The sequence below is a fragment of the Globicephala melas genome, chromosome 4 (genome assembly GCF_963455315.2).
Source record: "Globicephala melas chromosome 4, mGloMel1.2, whole genome shotgun sequence".
Classification (NCBI taxonomy): Eukaryota; Metazoa; Chordata; class Mammalia; order Artiodactyla; family Delphinidae; genus Globicephala; species Globicephala melas.
The window spans coordinates 2,630,999-2,649,934 of record NC_083317.1 but is presented as its reverse complement, the minus strand read 5'-3'; the positions used below and the strand labels follow the sequence as shown (position 1 = coordinate 2,649,934).

At 62.0% G+C, this 18,936-nt stretch overlaps 1 protein-coding gene across 10 annotated transcripts; it reads left to right on the top strand.

The window, feature by feature from the left end:
• Positions 1-4,639: 4,639 nt before the first annotated feature.
• LOC115841469 (collagen alpha-1(I) chain-like) lies at positions 4,640-16,273 on the top strand. 10 transcript variants are annotated; one of them, XM_060297731.1, is made up of 6 exons: positions 4,640-4,762; positions 5,229-5,398; positions 11,357-11,822; positions 14,446-14,547; positions 15,132-15,232; positions 15,598-15,826. In XM_060297731.1, the coding sequence occupies exons 2-6, from the start codon at positions 5,344-5,346 to the stop codon at positions 15,633-15,635; spliced, it is 762 nt and encodes a 253-aa protein (XP_060153714.1). In that variant the 5' UTR covers positions 4,640-4,762; positions 5,229-5,343; the 3' UTR covers positions 15,636-15,826. The 10 variants fall into 10 exon arrangements, 4 of the variants coding, with proteins under 4 accessions (XP_060153714.1, XP_060153710.1, XP_060153711.1 ...); XR_011377398.1 differs by lacking the exon at positions 5,229-5,398 and adding an exon at positions 15,925-16,273 and having other exon boundaries at positions 4,670-4,762; positions 11,357-13,279; positions 13,457-14,596; positions 15,587-15,826; XR_011377397.1 differs by lacking the exons at positions 4,640-4,762; positions 5,229-5,398 and adding exons at positions 5,681-10,345; positions 15,925-16,273 and having other exon boundaries at positions 11,357-13,279; positions 13,457-14,596; positions 15,587-15,826.
• Positions 16,274-18,936: the final 2,663 nt, after the last annotated feature.

Sequence of the window (18,936 nt, the reverse complement as noted above, 5' to 3'; positions counted from 1 at the left end):
ATGGCCGACAGGACTGTCCTGGCCAGAGGTAATTTCCTGTGGCCAGGTGGCCCTCCCCATACACTGGCAGCCTGAACAGGGGTGGGGAGGATGGGGGATGATTCGTGCAGTGTTTCCAAAGGAAAGTTGGAGTTTAGGATGCTGACCTGAAAGCAGATAGTGAAATGCCATGAAATGGTTCCACACTCTCTAGAAAAGGGATTACCTCGTTTCCAGCACTGGGGACATCGTCAGCAACACCACCACCATCACCATCACCGTTATCACCACCACCATCACCACCACCATTATCACCACCACCATCACCATCATCACCACCACTGACACCGTTATCACCACCACCATCACCACCACCATCATCACCACCACCATCACCACCACCATTATCACCACCACCATCACCACCATCACCACCACCGTCACCATTATCACCACCACCACCACCATCATCACCACCACCATCACCACCACCATCACCATCACCACCATCACCACCACCATCATCACCACCACCATCACCACCATCACCACCACCATCACCACCACCACCACCACCATCACCACCACCATCACCACCACCATCACCACCATCACCACCATCACCACCACCATCACCACCACCATCATCACCACCACCATCACCACCATCACCACCACTGTCACCATCACCATCACCACCATCACCACCACCGTCACCACCATCACCACCACCATCACCATCATCACCATCACCATCACCACCACCATCACCACCACCATCATCACCACCACCATCACCACCATCACCACCACCATCACCACCACCACCACCACCATCACCACCACCATCACCACCATCACCATCACCATCACCGTTATCACCACCACCATCACCACCACCATCACCACCACCATCATCACCACCATCATCACCACCACCATCACCACCATCACCACCACTGTCACCATCACCATCACCACCATCACCACCACCGTCACCACCATCACCACCACCATCACCATCATCACCATCACCATCACCACCACCATCACCACCACCATCATCACCACCACCATCACCACCATCACCACCACCATCACCACCACCACCACCACCATCACCACCACCATCACCACCATCACCATCACCATCACCGTTATCACCACCACCATCACCACCACCATCACCACCACTGTCACCGTTATCACCACCACCACCACCGTCACCATTATCACCACCACCATCACCACCACCATCACCATCATCACCACCATCACCACCACCATCACCATCATCACCACCATCACCACCAACATCACCGTTATCACCACCACCATCACCACCACCATTATCACCACCACCATCACCACCATCACCACCACCGTCACCATTATCACCACCACCACCACCACCACCATCATCACCAGCACCATCACCACCACCATCACCATCACCATCACCACCATCACCACCACCGTCACCATCACCATCACCATCACCGTTATCACCACCACCATCACCACCACCATCATCACCACCGTCACCGTTATCACCACCACCACCACCGTCACCATTATCACCACCACCATCACCACCACCATCACCATCATCACCACCATCACCACCAACATCACCGTTATCACCACCACCATCACCACCACCATTATCACCACCACCATCACCACCATCACCACCACCGTCACCATTATCACCACCACCACCACCACCACCATCATCACCAGCACCATCACCACCACCATCACCATCACCATCACCACCATCACCACCATCACCACCACCGTCACCATCACCATCACCATCACCGTTATCACCACCACCATCACCACCACCATCATCACCACCACCATCACCACCACCATCATCACCACCACCATCACCATCATCACCACCACCATCACCACCACCACCACCACCATCACCACCACCATCACCACCATCACCATCACCATCACCGTTATCACCACCACCATCACCACCACCATCACCACCACTGTCACCGTTATCACCACCACCACCACCGTCACCATTATCACCACCACCATCACCACCACCATCACCATCATCACCACCATCACCACCAACATCACCGTTATCACCACCACCATCACCACCACCATTATCACCACCACCATCACCACCATCACCACCACCGTCACCATTATCACCACCACCATCACCACCACCATCATCACCAGCACCATCACCACCACCATCACCATCACCATCACCACCATCACCACCACCATCACCATCACCACCACCATCACCGTTATCACCACCACCACCATCACCACCATCACCACCATCACCACCACCATCACCACCACCATCATCACCACCACCATCACCACCATCACCACCACCATCACCACCACCATTATCACCATCACCACCACCATCATCACCACCATCACCACCACTGTCACTGTTATCACCACCACCATTATCACCACCACCATCATTACCACCACTGTCACCATCATCACCACCATCACCACCACCACCACCATTATCACCACCATCATCACCACCACCATCACCACCACCATCATCACCACCATCACCATCAAACCACCATGAGCACCACTACCACCTCTACCACCATCACCACCACCACCACCACCACCGTCACACCACCATCATCATCACAGTCTGGTCACTACTACTTGGGGGGTAATGACTGGATATTCCTGTTTACCCCACATACTTCCATCCCTCTCTCTCCTGCCTCCACTGTGCTCCAGGAAGCTGCCCAGCAGGCGGTGACTTGGCTCACCCGGCCCCGTCACCCTCTGGCTTCCAGCTTGGGCCTAGCCAGTCGGAGGCAGGGCAGGACTGGCATAGAGGTGCTGCATCCCACAGTGCCCGTCTCTCCAGGAGCACAGGTCCTGCTAGGTGGTCCTTCCCAGGGCTCCTGCCCTTACCTGGTGACAGCTGTCCTTCCTGTGCCCCTTCCTGTGCCCCCCGCCTAGGGTGGTCATAGTTTCTACTCGCACAGGTGCCTTGATGCCCAGCAGCCCTTGTTGTTTCCCTCAACCCTGCCAACACCTCTGAAATGTTCTTTTCATTAACAAACCTCTTCCACCGCCCCCCACGAGTGGGCCATCTGTTTCCTGCTCGATTCTGAAAGATACCAGTCACGTGGTGTGCCAGGCGAGCCACACTCATCCCCGAGCACGCCAGCAGCACCTGTACGAGGCCCCCATCACTGCGCCTGGAGACCCAGGCTGAGCTCAGGGATGCGGCCTGCCCTGTGGGTCCTGCTCCAGGAGCTAGGGTGGAAGCCAGCACTAGGGAGCCTGTTGGGATCAGACAGGCCTCGGTGTAGCGGGGATTGGCCCATCACTGAAGTGGGGGATCCAAAGTGGCCCTGGAACTTGCCCTGGGTGCTCCCGGGGCGCTAGGAGGTCCTGCTGGGTGGGGGGTGGCCTCGGGCCTTGGGGAGGGAGGAAAGACAGACCCTCGCCATGGGGAATACAGCACCCTCTGCAAACAGCGCCGGGTGGGGAAACACAAATTCTGGGATAAAACCCGTCTCCCCGACCCCTCTTGCCTTCCCTCTTTTCCTGCCTTCTCCCTGTCCCCTACCCCCGTCCCCTTCTAGGTCTGTGTTCACAAAAGCAGCCCCTTTGTTTTCCCCTCCCTCTCCCACCCCTGGTCCTGTTTTCCCTGTCCTGAAGCTGCCCCCAGACCTTGGGACACCTCACTGCTGTCAGCAGGTCATGACCCTGCACAGGGGCCCAGAGCCAGGTCCTCAGCCCTTCCATCCCCTGGACTCCGGATCCAGCCCACCCAGAGGGGACACGCCACTTCCACGTGTGGACAGGTTTCTGGGGCTGGCTCCTTCCCAAAGTGTCCCCCACTCCTGAGTCTTGGGGACACCAAACCCATCAAAGTGGGATCAACGGCTCCTAGAGGGAGCACAGTCCCAGGGCAGGATGGAAGTTGGTCCCCCTGGAATGAAATGGAAGTTTCTGGAGCAGAGGCCACCCAGATGGGGAGAGGGGCTGGCCAGGGGTCGAGACTCTGCTTACCTTCCCCTGAGATCCTGGCCTCTCCCATGGGTCCTTTCTCCTTTCTTTCCAGATCCAACCCTTGGCGTGACTGCAGGTGCTGTCACTCGTACTTTCCCCTCCTGTCTCTTTTCTTCCTTGGTGACAATAGTGACAATAACCGCTACCCACCCCCCAGCACTGCTGGGCAGCAGACGCGTAAGTGCCGCTTGGTGGGGTGGGGCCGGGTGGTGGGGTTCGCCCTTTCCTTGAGAACTCTCCTCTGCGTGGAAGCCATGAACAGCACCCCAGAGATCTGGGAGGGTCCCCAGTACCCACGACAAAGCCGCCGTTTCTTTGGAATCTCAGGTTTTGACTTAAGATTCATTCTCACGTTGCATCCTCCTCCACGCCAGCGGGGGCTTTGCACTGAATGCTCCCGGGCGGCTCTGCTCACCCTCCCCCGAGCCTTGGGGTCTGAGCCTCGTCCATCAGATGCTGGTGACAGCTCCCAGCACTGTCCAGGTGACCAGATGACAGTATAGTCGCCCAGCCAGCAGGCAGGGAGCCAGAGTCAGAGCCTGGGCTTGACCTGCGAAGCGCAGGGCGGGGACCCAGCCGCAGGAACAAAGGCCTGTTTACTGGGGTGGGAGGATGCCCGCTGCAGGCTTGCCAGGCTCCGTGGGCTCCACCCAGAGAATCACAATGGGCAGCCTGTGAACCGGCCATCCGATCCTTCCAGGCCGCCGTGCCTGGCGCCGTGGATGAGGTGAGCAGAGAAGTCGTGGTGGGGAGCCTCTATGTCCTTGGTGGGACGAGATGCACGTGCACAAGTTCAACCGGGACCGTGTGGGCAGAGGGCCAGGGCCGAGCGTGGGAGGCGGCCTAGGGGCCCCCAGGGCTGTCTGCACCCTAATCCCGGAACCTGTGACTATGTTACCTTCTACAGCATGGGGGAACTCAGGTTCCTAGTGTCCTGCCCCCGAAGCGGGAGGATGACCCTAGATTCCCGGGGCAGGCCTGGGGCGCGCGCAGGGGCCCCTTAAATGGGGGAGGGGAGAGTCATTGTCAGAGAGATGCGACGTGAGAGATACTTGGTGCCCGTCGCTGGCTGTGAGTCGAGGAGGGGCCGCGAGCCCAAGAGAGCGGGCGCCCCAGAGGCTGGAAAGACCTGGGGGTGGACTCTCCCCCGGGGCCTCCAGAGGGAAGCAGGCCTGCCCAGGCTTTGCCCTCAGCCCAGTGAGACGCGAGGAGGACGTCTGACCCCGGAGACTGTAAGAGAGTAAATATGGAGCGGGAGCCACAGGTTTGTGGCCACGTGTTACGGCGACGGGACTCTTGCTCTGAGTGATGAGCAGCGTGGAAGTCTCGGTTCTGTCCTCCATGGCGTGGGACCAGGAGGCAGGTACAGCCTGGGGTCCCCTGCCCGGGACCTGAGCATCACACAGCCTCTGTTAAGGGCTGGGACGGTTAAGGGAGAAGACACCCCAGGGCCCTCGGTGTAGCAACCACACAGCATAGGAGGCAGCCCGGAGTCACGGCCAGCCCCGCCCTCCCCGGGACATGTGCCCAGAATGCTGGCTGGCCCGCTCTTGGGGGTTAGGGCTCCTCGCTAGGGCAAGGGGGAGGGCTGCGGGGGGAGGGCTGCGGGGAACGGGCTGCGGGCGTGGGGGAAGAGGGGCCGACAGACTGGGGAGCCTGGGAAAGGGGGCCGTGTCCCTTCCCAGATGACCAGAGCCATGGGCGTCAGCTCAAACAGGGGCTTCCTGCTCTTGCAGCCCAAATGGGTTACAGGTGAGTGAAGGTGTTGATCCTTGCTGGCCCGGGGCTGCACCTGGGGCCCGGGCTGGATGGACATCACCCCGCACCCAGCCCCGGCCCCCGCCAGCAAGGAGCCCCAGGGGCACCCAGCCTCTCCTGGTCCCCTGCAAAGATGAGCATCTTCTGCCAGGCCAGGATGTGGGAGAGTTTGGGAAGCAGGTGCAGGGCACTGGGCGGGGCTCACCGTGGATGGCCAGAGTGACGTAGGGCCTAGTGGCCTGGCAGGGAGGGTCAGGGTCATTCCACAAGCCCGGCCTCCTCCAACCCTCCTCCAAGTGCAAAGGGCAGGGCGGCCACCGGGCAAAGGCCTGGCCACCGGATGCCCTGGCCACCGTGGGCAACGGGCCCCAGCTCCCAGGTGGGAGGGGTCCTGAGGCGATGAGGACGGAACAGGATGTGGGGATCCCCGACCAGCAAGGGAGGTAGGAAGAGGTGGGGCGGTGTCCCTGCGGCCGCTGGGCTGTGGGGATCCTGCCAGACCTCAGCACCCCCTGACGTAGAGGGACCCTGACTGTCCCATCGAGCAGGCCTGCTAGTCGCTCCCTGGCGGGGGGGTGGGTGGGATTTGAATCACGAGGGTCTGACACCCAGATGTGCTGAACTGGAGCCCTGCACTCTGCGGACCCACCCGACCTACACACGGGCCCCTTTGCTCTGTTCTCTCAGGGGAACCCACCCCTCCAAGCTGGGGCTTCATATGGAGTTGTCCCTGGAGAGGGCGTCCTAGTGGGGACAGAACTGGAACATTCCTGAGATGAGGCCTGCGATGCAGGCTTGAGGCTGACACAGAACTGCTAAGGGCGGGTGTGCCCAGGGTCTTAACCCGAGAGGACCCCCGGCTGGAGCTGGAGGATGGGACGGGGGGGCCGAGGAAGCCCGCTTTGATGTCCGCGGACTGGACCAGGGCCTGGCCGGGGGCCCTGGCCGGGGGCTCACTGCGGAGAGAAGGCACCTTGGAAACCACTCAGGCCCGTGGCCCCGCGTGTCCCGATCCACAGGCAGAGGCGCTTCTGTCCCATGGAAGCCCCGAGCTGGGCGGCACAGAGTGTGCTCGGGGTGACCCAGGGGCTGCCAGGCTTTGCCGCGTGGAAAACCAGCGCCCCAGACCACGGCCCCTGCTCACCAGCCACCAGCAATGTGAGGGGAGCGCTCAGGGTCCAGGCTCCCCGTCCACTCCGAGGGCCCGGGTGCCGTCGCCCATCTCTGGGCCAGTGTTCCACGTCCCCCCACCCCAAGGAGTGCCTGGGGGCTCCTGCGGCTGGGGCACACTTCCTAGGCACCCAGAGGCCTGAGGTGAGCACGTGCCCACACGTCCCCTTACGCTGAGCCCCAGGGACAACGCTGCCGGCGCTGGCAGTGGCACCAGGGAACCCCCTGCCCCACACGGACTAAGGGGCGGGAGGGAAAGAGGAGGCCCCAGATATCCTGGCCTCTCTCGGGTGGTGGGTGTCCCAGCCTGGGCTCCCCCCGCCCAGCCAGGTGGCCTCACTGTTCCCAGGGTGTGGGCCCCAACCCCAAGGCCCGCCCCACCCACTGCGTGGTAAGGGGCCGGGAGCTTAGCGCGCGTGCAGCTATCTGTGGCCAGACGCCCTTCCCATCCCTCTCGGCCTGGTCCCTCCACCCTCCCAGGAGGCCTCCGTCATGAGTCACGTCCACACTGGGGCCGGGCAGAAGCAGCCTCAGACTTCGGAGGCCACGCCCTCCAGGAGTGGGGCGCTGCCCCAGCTGGTGGCCTGGAGCAGGTGAGGGGAGGAGGGCGTCTGCCCTGCCCCAGTCCCCCTAGCTCACAGCAGTCCAGGCCGTTGCTCTCCCAGGTCTCGCTCAGCCAGTTCTGCAGGCCTGGGCCGGTCATGGCGACAGCACATCACCAGCTGAGGATTCTTTGGCATCGCGTCCTGTGACTCTGTCCTGAGTGGCTCAGAGGTCAGGTGCCATGCTCAGAAACGGCCAGCCCCAGCCCCTGCTGGCCAGGAGGAGCCAGGACCGCCGCTGGCCCTTAGCAAGCTGGACTGTCTTGAGGTGGACCCACCCAGAGATCCCAGGGCCAGCGAGGGGGCAGCAGGGCTGGGGGGCTGGGGAGCTGGCAGACAGAGAGGAGGTCTCCAGGGGTCTGAGCCACTTGATGGGGCCAGGACAGAACCCCACAGTCACACCGAGCCCTGGGGGGTCGCAGTAGCAGTAGCCCCTGCTCTCATCCTGGCCCTGCCTCAACCCATCTTGGCCTGTGCCGGCCTGCATCCTCTGGCCTCAGTTTCTTGATCTGAGACACCAGTTTGGACCAATTAGATGAGCTCATAGTTAAGGCAGGGGACAGTTCTTCTGCTAACCTGGCGTAGGGGCTGAACGGTGGCCCTGAAAGAGATGTTTGCCCAGACCCGAGAATGTGGGCTTTCGTGGAATGTGGCCCTTGCAGATGTGATCAAGGTTAAGGGCAGAGATGAGGGCATCCTGGATCAGGGCGACCCTAAGTCCAGTGACGGAAAAGAGACACAGACACGCAGGGAGGGGCCGCAGGAGGACAGAGGCAGAGATGGGCTGATGCGTCTACAGGCCGAGGGGCACCGAGGCGTGCTGGCTGCCAGCAGGAGCTGGACAGGCCTGGGCCAGACCCTCCCTCACGTCCTCAGGAGGAATAGCTGCCCCCCGCACCTTGACTTGGATTTCTGGCCTCCAGAGCTGTGAGAGAAGGGATTTCTGTGGTCTAACCCGCCCGGTTTGTGGCGACTTGTTACAGCAGCTCCAGGAAACGGTTACAGCCGGGACACTCAGGGCAAGGGACACTCCAGTGACTCACCTCAGAGCCATCAGGAGCGGAAGGCGGGGCGAGAAGGCCCTCCCACGTGGTCACAAGGTGCAAGGCGGGGAGGGAGCAGACAGTGGCGGAGGTGTCTGCTGGCACGGAGGGCTTTTCTGCAGCACGGCTGACAGCGACTCCGGTCTTTCTGCCCCCTCCCGCCTGTCCTCACAGGGCACATTACCCACTTCCTGGGGTGACCGGCCCAAACTGGACCCCCAGTGGGCAGCCGCCCGACTGGGGGTGTCAGTGGTGGAGCCAGGGAAGCACGGGCGGTGAGACCCCAGGTCGGTGCGCCCGGAGCAGAGTCTGAGTGTTCCGATGGGGTATGGGGTCCCCTCACTGCGTCCCTGCTGGGCCTGGATGGTCACTTGGCAGAGGTGGGGGTGGGGTAGGACCCCCGAGAACCCCTCCAGCTGGATCCTTGGATTCTCCGAGGAGAGGGGAGTGTCGCCAGCCCTCCTGTGAACCAGGGCAAGGTGGGCCCGAGTGAAGGGCAAGCGTCAGGTCCCCCATGCGCTCTGCGGTGGCGCGGCACGCGGGCTCTGACCTCCGGGCACTGCTGTGCCGCTGGGAGACACCACCCACCCCAGGGCTGAGGGCACAGCGTGGCTGGGAGCAAGTGATGGCATCGGGGTGCCCCAGCAGGCCGGCTGCTTGGAGGAGGGCCACTCCGAGCAGGTAAACTGAGGCCCCACGGACACACAGGTTCGTCGCCAGGCACAGAGGGAGGTGGGATTCAGGCCGTGGAAGGTGGTCCCTGCCCGGAGTTGGGATACTCTGTTGTCAGGGGCACCCTGGAGGGTGCTGGGCTGGTGACAGGAGGACACCTCACTCGTTTCAGCTGAGACCAGGTTGAGGGGAGTTGGGGGGACACCCGCAAGGGCCCTTGCAAGGATCAAGTGTCGAGTCTCCGAGGTGACAGGTGCTCGTTCCTGCCCCAGAGAGGGAGGGGTCAGAGACAAAGGGAGGGCTGAGACGGCCACACGTGGGAGCTGCGGGCCGTACCGCTGACCCCGACGGGTTCTCTGCTCCCAGCAAAGTGCTGGCTGACACCTGGCCTCCGGGTCTCTTAAAGCGATTGTTTTTCCGCCACATTGTGGCGGCTGTGTTTTCATCAGGGTCCTCTGGGGATGCTTCCATCTCAGTGAAATTGCAGGTCTGCCGTAGCGCCCCAGCCCCTGCCAAGTCTCTCAGTCAGCTGGAGTCCTCGGTGGCCGCAGGATGGCAAGCCACTTCTCCTGGGAGCGCTCCCGAGCCCACTGGGGGCAGAGAGTCTAGCTCCGCTCCCTCCCCTCGGGGCCTGACCCCGGGATGCTTGCATCACGGGAACTGCTTTTAGCAGCCCCTTCGCCTGAGCCATCCAGCACACGCGGGGGGCCCAGAGTGTGGGCTCAGCAGGCAGCGCTCGGTGGACAGGCAGCCCGTCTCTCTGGGCTTGCAGGGGAGCCGTGATGTCACCATGATTCCACGCGGCTGCCAAGCGCCCAGCGTGACGGCCCCTCCTGGCCAGCTCGGCACTGACGCAAATCAAAAGCTTCTAGCTCTCTGAGCAGCTGCCACCCTGTCCTCCGCCGGCAGCCCTGTGGTCCACGGCAGGGAGGGCAGGCAGCGGCGGGCTCCAGCGTGGGACCTGGCATTTGAGGTCATCAGCTGCTCTTTAAAGCGCAGGCAGCGTGGCACGGGGGGCTCCTTGGAGGTCAAGGAGAGCCAGCCACTCGCACAGCTCCTGGTGAGGTCAGCCGCCCTGCCCCTCCATCCAGCGGTGCCTGGGGCCCTTCAGCTCTGGTCACGGCTGCTGGCCCAAAGTGGCACTAGGGGCATGGGAGGACGTTAGGCCAGGTGGACCCACCCCGGGGACGGATGGGGGCAGGGGGCAGGGCGGCCCCTGCGTGGCGTCAAGCAGGGTGGGGTGGAGCTCCGTCTTCCTCTGGGTCTCCTTTCACCGTGGGTGTAAATAGCGGCCTTCCGGAGCTGCTACTGCGAGGTCTACCTGAGCCTCCGAGGGGCTGCTGGAGTCTCACCTTTCAGCACATCCTCGCCACAGCGACCCGCAGACGACACACCTCCGGGGCTCCTTGGAGGGACGTGGGGAGCCAGGCATGGCGACCAGGTGGACCCAGAGCGACCTTCCTGGCGTCTCCGGCTGAGAGTCATCCTGGGGGCCTGCCTGCCCTGAAGAAGGCCACCTCAGCCTGCCTGCCGGAGCCTCCTGTCCTTCCTTAAACACGCACACACAGGCTCATGCATGTACACGCACGTGCACGCACACACACACATGCAGCACATGCGCACACAAACACACAGGAGTGCAAGCACCCGCGAACATGTGAACACATGTATGTGCCCCACACTCCCACAGTGTACGTGCACATGTAGACACGCATGCCACACACACACACGCACACGCACACACGCACGCACGCACGCACGCACACACGCACGGGGGTCCAGCTGCTTTCCATTCCCAGATCAGCACCTGCTGTCGCCGACAGGGCACCTTCCAGGATTTCGACCAATCCCTGCTCATGCGAGGACCCCCGCCCCTGTGCAGGCAGGACCCTGACCCTCTGCCCTCGGCCTCAGTGGACGCAGGAGGACAGGCTGCCCAGGGGCTGGGATGGCCGCCTGGGGGGCAGCATGAGGAAGCCACTTGGGGTCCAGGGGCGGGTCCAGGCAGGCCGGACAAGACAGGAGCTGAGGACGAGGACTCCAGGCCCTACCTCAAGGGCACCTTTGTCTCCACAGGAACTGGGCTGACCAGAAGCCAGCTCCGGCCACCTCCGCCTCAGCACAGGCAAACGACTACGTGGCCGGGCGGACGCGGCCGGGTCGCGTGTGGAGAAGGGCCCACCTGGGGGTCACCCTGGGTGAGGTGGGAGGCCGCAGCTGACCCCTTCCTGTGGGCAGCACACGAAGGGTCGGGACGCCTCCCCACGGAGCGCCTGCTGTGGCGAGGCTGGCCTGCGAGGCGTTGCCTGGAGACCCGAAGTGTCCGGCGCTCCGTTCCATCCGCATCAGCAGCGGGCCCGCCAGGGGGCCGTACCCCGTCTTCTCATCACGGGGCTCTGTCCCGTCCTCGTCCCAAGGCAGAGGTGCTGCCGCTGCCCTGTGGGGACTCTCAGGACCCTGGGCCTGCGGCCGCTGCACAGCCTCCAGCCCTGACGCTGAGTCGGGTCCACGGGACTCCGGGTCAGCACGAGGTCAAGGGCTGGTGAGTCCTCTGTTCTCTTGCTGCTGTGTCTGTTCTCCTTCCTCACCCCCACCAGAGCCCTGCTGCACTGTCCTGGATGTTTCCACCCACGATCCCAGGCAGCTCTGGGCCCTTTTGCGTGCAGATGGATGAGGTGCAGCAGGGGTTCGGAAGCAAAATGACCGTGGCAAGAAGCAGACAGACAGACGGACAGACAGACAAAAGGCTGGGTCTTGCAGGACACCCCAGGCTGCTGGCGGGGCTTCTCAGAGGGTGGCTCGGGGGCCCCTGAACTGGACCTCCTGCTCTGGGGTCGGGAGGTCTGCAGGTTTCTGGGCAGCCCTGCGTCCTCAGTCACCAGAGCAGAGCCTCACGGGACCAGACCGGCCTGGCTCCTGGGCCCACCTGGAGGGGGGACCCTGGGGCTCCTCAGGAAGAGCTGCTCCCGTCCCATGGCCTCCCTTCTGGCTCCCTCTTTCTGCTCGTGGACGGAGGCTGGTCTTTGTTTTGTTTTGTTCTAATAACCTAAACAATTGGCACAGAGGCTGCATCAGCTGATGGGCAGCCGGCCGATGGTCACGCTGTCCACGTGGCCAGGCTGGCGGCCGTCACGTGCAAGCGGGGTGGGGACTGGGTGGGCGAGCCCAGCAGGGGCGCCCCAGGCTCAGCAAAGGCGTCCCAGAGCTAGAAGCTCGCACCTCCCCTCTCCTCCCCTCCCCACACCAATGGGAAATGGGGCAGGAGGGTTGAGCCGCCCCTACTCCCCAAGGCAAACAGAGACCTGGCCGCCAGCCGCGCCCCCGACAGAGGGCCCTTTCTTCTGCTCTCCAGCTGAGCAAGGTCGACTGCGGCCAACAGTTTCTGCTTTCCTGCCCACTCCCTCTCGAGAGCTGCGGTGGCAGTGCCCCAAAGCTGGTATTCGCACACATTCCAACCTGCCCTTTGGTTTGTAAGATGTAAATATTTGCTCTTCCATTAAGAAAATAATCAGAAGTTATCCTTTAAGTGGAGTGTACACACCGGTGCCCTTCAAAAGGCAAATGCTGCTCTTCCTAAAGGTGGAAGGAGAGAGCCGGGCTGGGCGGCTCTGGGGGTGTAGGCCTGCCTCTCTGTGCTGCGCCCACCTGCCTGAACGCTCTAGCAGCTCAGGCAGCATGCAGGGGAGACCGCATGGGGCACGAGGCAGCCCTGGCATCTCAGCCCAGCCCACCTCTGGGGCTGGGCAGGATGCAGGCGGGCTTCTGTCTGGGGGTGAGCCTTTCCGGCCCCAAGTCTGCACAGGGCCTGGCTGGAGAGCAGTTGGCAATGAGAGAGAGCGTGGGAAGCTGTGCTCTGGGCGGAAGGTCTGTATCTGGGTCTCAACTCTGCCTCGTCCTTGGCACACGAAGTGGGCCGCCGGCTGACCCTCGCCAGGCTCCCGTTCTCTTCGTGTAAAACGACGGGGTCCCAGCTGCTTTGTACCGCCGCTGCCCTCCCCGGTGAGTGAAGCTGGAGCTGGCGGTCCGGGCTGTGCTATGGGGAACCCGCGGCGGGCGCCTTGCGGGTAGCACTTATAGCGGCCTCGAGGCAGCCGAGGTGGGAGTGTTTACACCATGGGCATTGGCAAGCGCAGCAAATCCGGGCTGTCTGAGAGCTGGTTACCCGTGTGCCCCTAGCTCTGGTCATCGAAGCCCCTCCCATCTCTCAACCCTGGGGCCAAAGCAAGGACGAGAAAGAGGATATGAAGCGTTCGCAGGAACACCCCGGAAACAAACGAACAATGACGTCAACGCCCAGGCCCGCTCTCTCCAGGCCCCAGCAGGCCCCTTCCCTGGAGACCAGGCTCTCCCGGAGGCCAGACTCCCGTGGGCACGGCAGGCTGCCCACCCTCAGGGACACTTGCACAAGGACGTCGCATCTGCGGGCTCCGGGAAGTCCCGAGGGCGGCTCCCCCGACCTGCGTGGCCACGGCTGCCCTGGCGTCCTCACTGCCTTCTTGAAATACTTGTGGAGAAGCCTGTGGCCTCTTTGGATCTGGGTGTGCACACGTCTGAGGCCTGGCCCTGGCTCTCTTCCCCAGGGGCTCCTGCAGGACGTGCTGCCTGACGGGACCCCACCGAGGAAGCCCCGCGGGCGGGGTGGCGGTGCAGAGGGAAAGGTGCCAGGACCCCTGTGATCTCATTCGGGCCCCTCGCTTTGCCCTCTGACCCAGGCTCTGGGCTTGAATTACGAGAATCCCGTAAGGTAACGTAGGTGGGGAGCTGCTGCCTGGTGGAGGCTCAGGCGGGACCAGCGTCCTCTTTGTCCTGACCACGTGCTCCTGCGCTCTCTGGATGTGCCCAGAGCTTCCTGGGTCTGGGTAGGGGAAGGGTTTGTTTCTTTTCTGGCAGCAGGAGCCCAAGATCAGGCAACAGCCCACCTGCGTGAGGGTGCGGGGCGGGGGAGAAGGTGGTCCCACAGGAAATGCCAAGTGGGCACCTGGGGCACTTCCTGAGTGTGATCACATGCCCGCGAGTGGGTGGACCGTCCTTACCTTTTTCCTCCTAGAAAGGATGCCTCCACCTGGAGGCCCTCCAGGCTGGACTCTCCCTCTTTTAGGAAGCCGCTCTGTCCCGAGCCTATCTGGCTGGTCTTACTATCCTTCTCACTCCTCCTGGGTCCCCAGCCTCCAGGGGACCCTTCTCAAGGGCCTGTGGACATTCTGCCACCCTGTCAGCCTGGAGGATGCTTCTCTACTTGTCCCGAAGACAGGGCAGCTTCCCGCCAGGTGCGTTCCACATTCTGGAAGGCTCCCAAGAGCAGACGTCCAGTGAAAGGCAAGCCTGCCTCTGCAGTCACACGGGTTTCCAGCGGGCACCCCCCTCCCCTGATGCGCAGTCACCCATCCCTGCCTTGGAGCCGCGGCGGCTGGGAGACCGCGGGGTGGGCTGCCTGGGGCAGGGGTGAGCAGCCATTGCCCCGGGGCCCGTGGGAGGCTGCCTGTCAAACAGCACAGGACACGTGATCCCCGAATCCCAACTCCCAAGGCAGAGAGGTCTGCAGGTGGGCCACGTGTGGCCACCGTCCACCTCCTGCACAGGCCATCTGTTGGAGGGTTCCTCCTGGCTCCCTCTGCGTGGAGTCCCCTGCCAGGGGTGTTGGGGACACTTGGCTCTGTCCTCAACGCTGTGACACCTGGACTCTGCAGTTTGGGCCAAGATAGAAAACGGGTGGAATGTTCCTGAGACGAAACCCCTCATCCCACTGTCCAGTGGTTCCCAGACCACACTGAGTGGGTCAGAAAGCTGTCCGTCTCCTGGTCATAATACCCCTCACGGGCTGGAGATAGATTGTGCCCTCAATTTGTCTTAGGTGGGAAGTGGAGCACATAGAACTCTCTGAGGCCTTACGGCAGACAAGCAGGGGCAGCCAGACAAGGGCCTTGGGTGGTCTGAGCCCGGATGTTCTAGCAGGTACTGAAGGCCACGCCCAGATCCCCCCCCACCCCCCCGCTCCACGTGGCTTGCGTCTGCCTTAGACATCTCCCACCGGAGAACCGGCCGCAGCCCCCAGCACAGGCCTTATGGCTGGGACCACAGGCCCGCCCCTCCCTCTAGGACCCACCCGCGGAGGCACGGACGGCCCCCCACCAACAAAAAACATGACCCAGTACCCCAGACTCCTCCGTGTTGTCCCCAGAGCACGAAGGACGGGACAGACTTCTGCCCCTACTGAGCTGCTCCCATCCCCGTGGCCCAGCACTCCCAGGGTGGGATGAGGCCGCTCTCTCTCCTTCAAGGGCAGAGGAAAAGCTCAGCTCTTCTCAGATTCCTCCTAGGGCGCCTGGTGCAGTCCACACGCGTGTTTTGCGGCTGACTCAGAGAGGGAAGGCAGTGGCGGGAACCACACACAGCGGCAGATTCCTTCCCCGTCGTCAGGCACCGGCCCCGGCTCCGACCCCGACCCCGCAAGGCTGGACGCCTGCTAGGCTGGTGACTGACGTGGCCCAGGCAGGGAGGGGACATCAGGGCCAGAGAAGCCCAGGTCCAGAGGGAAGAGGCCTCAAGGTCAGCAGGGCCACGGGGACCCTCCGCTGGAGGCCGGAGGAGGGACAGGATGCAGTGTCTGCTTTTAAAAGTCATGGATTGATTTTCTTGTGTTTTAGAAAAATGCAGAGCGTCAAAACCACGATTGCAGGGATTTTAGCCCTACGGCCAAGACTGAGTCAGCAGTGATGTCAGCCCTGAGCTGACTGAAGGAAAACTAGGAAATGAGAACACGTCTTGGACCTGCCGAGACCTTGCTGTGGACCATGAATGACGGAAGAGTGGGCAGCATGGAGCTGGCCGGGCTCTGCAGGCTGTTTCTGGAAAGGGCCAGGGAGTAAATAGTTTAGGTGCTGTGGCCACTCGGTCCCTGTTGCAACCGCTCGGCTCTGCCCTTGTATGTGAAAGCCGCCGTGGCCGACAGGCAAATGAGTGGTCGTGGCCTCGTGCCAATAAAACTTTATTTGTGGGCCCTGAGATGTGAGTTTTGTATAATTTCCACGTTGTCAAATCATCCCTTCTTCTTCTCCTTCTTCCCCCCCTTCCCTCCCCCCCTTCCCTCCCCTCCTCCTTCCAGCCATTTAAGTGGGTTAAAACCATTCTCAGCCGAGGACTGGATACAGACAGGCCAGCTTTGGGCCATAGCTGGCGACCCCGATGCAGTCTGATGCGCTCATTTGTGGACGCAGTGACAGACCCAGCAGTGGGCACTTGCTGAAGCACACAGGGCACGCGGGAGCAGAGCCTGGACTGGGGCAGCCCCACGCTCACCCACACTCCCTGCTTCTGCTTCCTGGGGCCCCTGGGGTGCCACACCCCCTGGCCTCAGCAGCAACCCCGCTCCTTCGGGGAGGGAACAGGCACAGCCTGACTCTGAGTGGTTCTGGAGGCTGCGGATCTCAGAGCCCAACCTGCGGGGACCCCGGAGACTTGAATGACCCCCCCCCGCCCCCTGCTGCCCCAACTCCACACCCACCTCCTGGCTAATGCGACTGGCCCAGGAGTGGACGCCAAGCAGCAGGGTCGGGCCTCCGTGGAGGGGGAGAGGAAGGGGCTCTCGTTCCTCTGGGGACTCTGAGCTGGACCACCATGCAGGCCTTGAGTGCTGCAGCCTGGACCTCCGTCCCCAGACTCCTGAGAAGTCCCCTCTGCAGGGAGAGAGGCCCCACCTGGAGAGAACCGGGGCGGGAGAGAGCAGAGAGGTGGGGAGACACCCAGGCCGCCGGAGGCCCCGAGGCCCGCCCTGCCCAGGACTCCCAATAAACTCTGTTTTTGCTTTAAGTTATTTTGAGTTGGGAGTTTGTTTTTTGTTTTCTGAAGTTCCATATCTTGAGCTCGCCCTTGACACTTCCTGAAGGAGAAACACACAGAGGATGCTGGGCCCAGAGTTCATGGTAGAGCAGCTGTGCGGCAGGGCCAGGAGTCAGCGGGGGTGCTGCAGGGAGGAGTGTGAGCTGACGGGGGGCCCCACACTCGGGAGAGAAGATGACACCCCGGGAAACCCCACGCCCTGAGTGGCCCCTCCTTAGAGCTGCCCCAGGAGACCCTGGAACACGGCCTCGCAGGCGTGTCGCCCTCGCCAGGAGCCCCTTCCCAGCCCATCTACCCCCGACCCCTCCAGGGGGTGCAGTCGCTGCGCCCAGATGAGCCCTGGGAGCTGGCGGCTGCGCCGGAATATTCCAAAGGCCCAGGAGGCTGTCAGACTGTGACGTGTGATAAAATCCCCAAATGTTCCAGGACAGGAAACCGGTTTAACCTTAACGTTTCCCTGCCGATGGCTCCCGACCGTCTCACAGTACAGCCTGGCTGCGGTCCTGCGAGAGGCCATGCCCTGAGCCAACAAGGGCCTGAAACACCTTTTGGCACGTGGCAGTTGGTGAGACATGAATAAAAGATCCATTGGACATTAAAACATCCCTTCTCTAAGACAGCGCTTTATCTGCCTCTGAAGGGGATGAGGGCCTGAGGGGGAAGCTGCCCAGGGTGAGGAGGTCAGCGGCCAGCTGTGGACACCGCAGCCCCCTCTGAGCATTGTGACAGCAGCCGGGGGGGCCGAGGGCCCCGCCCCCCCAGCTGAGGCTTGGCCCCGCCCACCAGGACACCTGGTTCCCGGGGCTCCTGTGGGAAGGGCATGCTTAGCCGGCACCTGGCCGGGCCTGTCCTGTCCGGGGGCCCTGGGGGGGCCTTGATGAAGGTGGACTTGTGTGCAAAGGGAGGAGGGGTGAGAGGGGCCTCCCTGCCCTCTCTGGGGAGACCAAGGCAAGAGGGGAGCCTGGGCGCTACCTGCACAGAGGACAAATCCCAGAGGACTTCCACCTGCAGGCTGGAGAAGTAGAGGGCTGCTGGGGATTGTCCAGGGCAGACCCCGAAGCCCCGCTTCTTCCCACATCCCCGCCTGACTTGCACAATGTTCTGAAGAGGCCTCGGTGGGGAGAAAGCCACGGGCCTGGGGAGTGAGGGCCCAGCCTGCCTGGAGCCCTCCCGAGATGCCTCCGAACCAGAGGGGTCCTTTAGACCCTTGCTTCTTTCAATGCTGTGTCAAAATTGTCCAGCGTGGCACTTTTTAGTACAGGTATAAGAATATGTGTGTAGACCCTGCGTAAGAGCATGAATCAAATTGATTAGCAGAAGTGTATTTTTCCACAATTTCCGTTTTTTAAACAGTCCTAATCTTTTTTAAAAAATTTATTTATTTTATTTGTTTATTTTTGGCTGCGTTGGGTCTTTGTTGCTGCATGCGGGCTTTCTCTAGTTGCTGTGAGCGGGGGCTACTCTTCGTTGCGGTGTACAGGCTTCTCATTGAAGTGGCTTCTCCTTATTGAGGACCATGGGCTCTAGGCGCATGGGCTTCAGTAGTGGTGGCTCGTGGGCTCACTAGTTGTGGCTTGCGGGCTCTAGAGCGCAGGCTCAGTAGTTGTGGCACACGGGCTGAGTTGCTCCGCGGCATGAGGGATCTTCCTGGACCAGCGTTCGAACCTTGGTCCCCTGCATTGGCAGGCGGATTCTTAACCACTGCACAACCTGGGAAGCTCTGCCATAATTTCTAAACAGCGTCCCACATATAATGACTGTGGTTTAAAACTCCTGAAAAAATGTTCAAGAAAGGTTTGAGTCCTCCGGCAACTTAACTG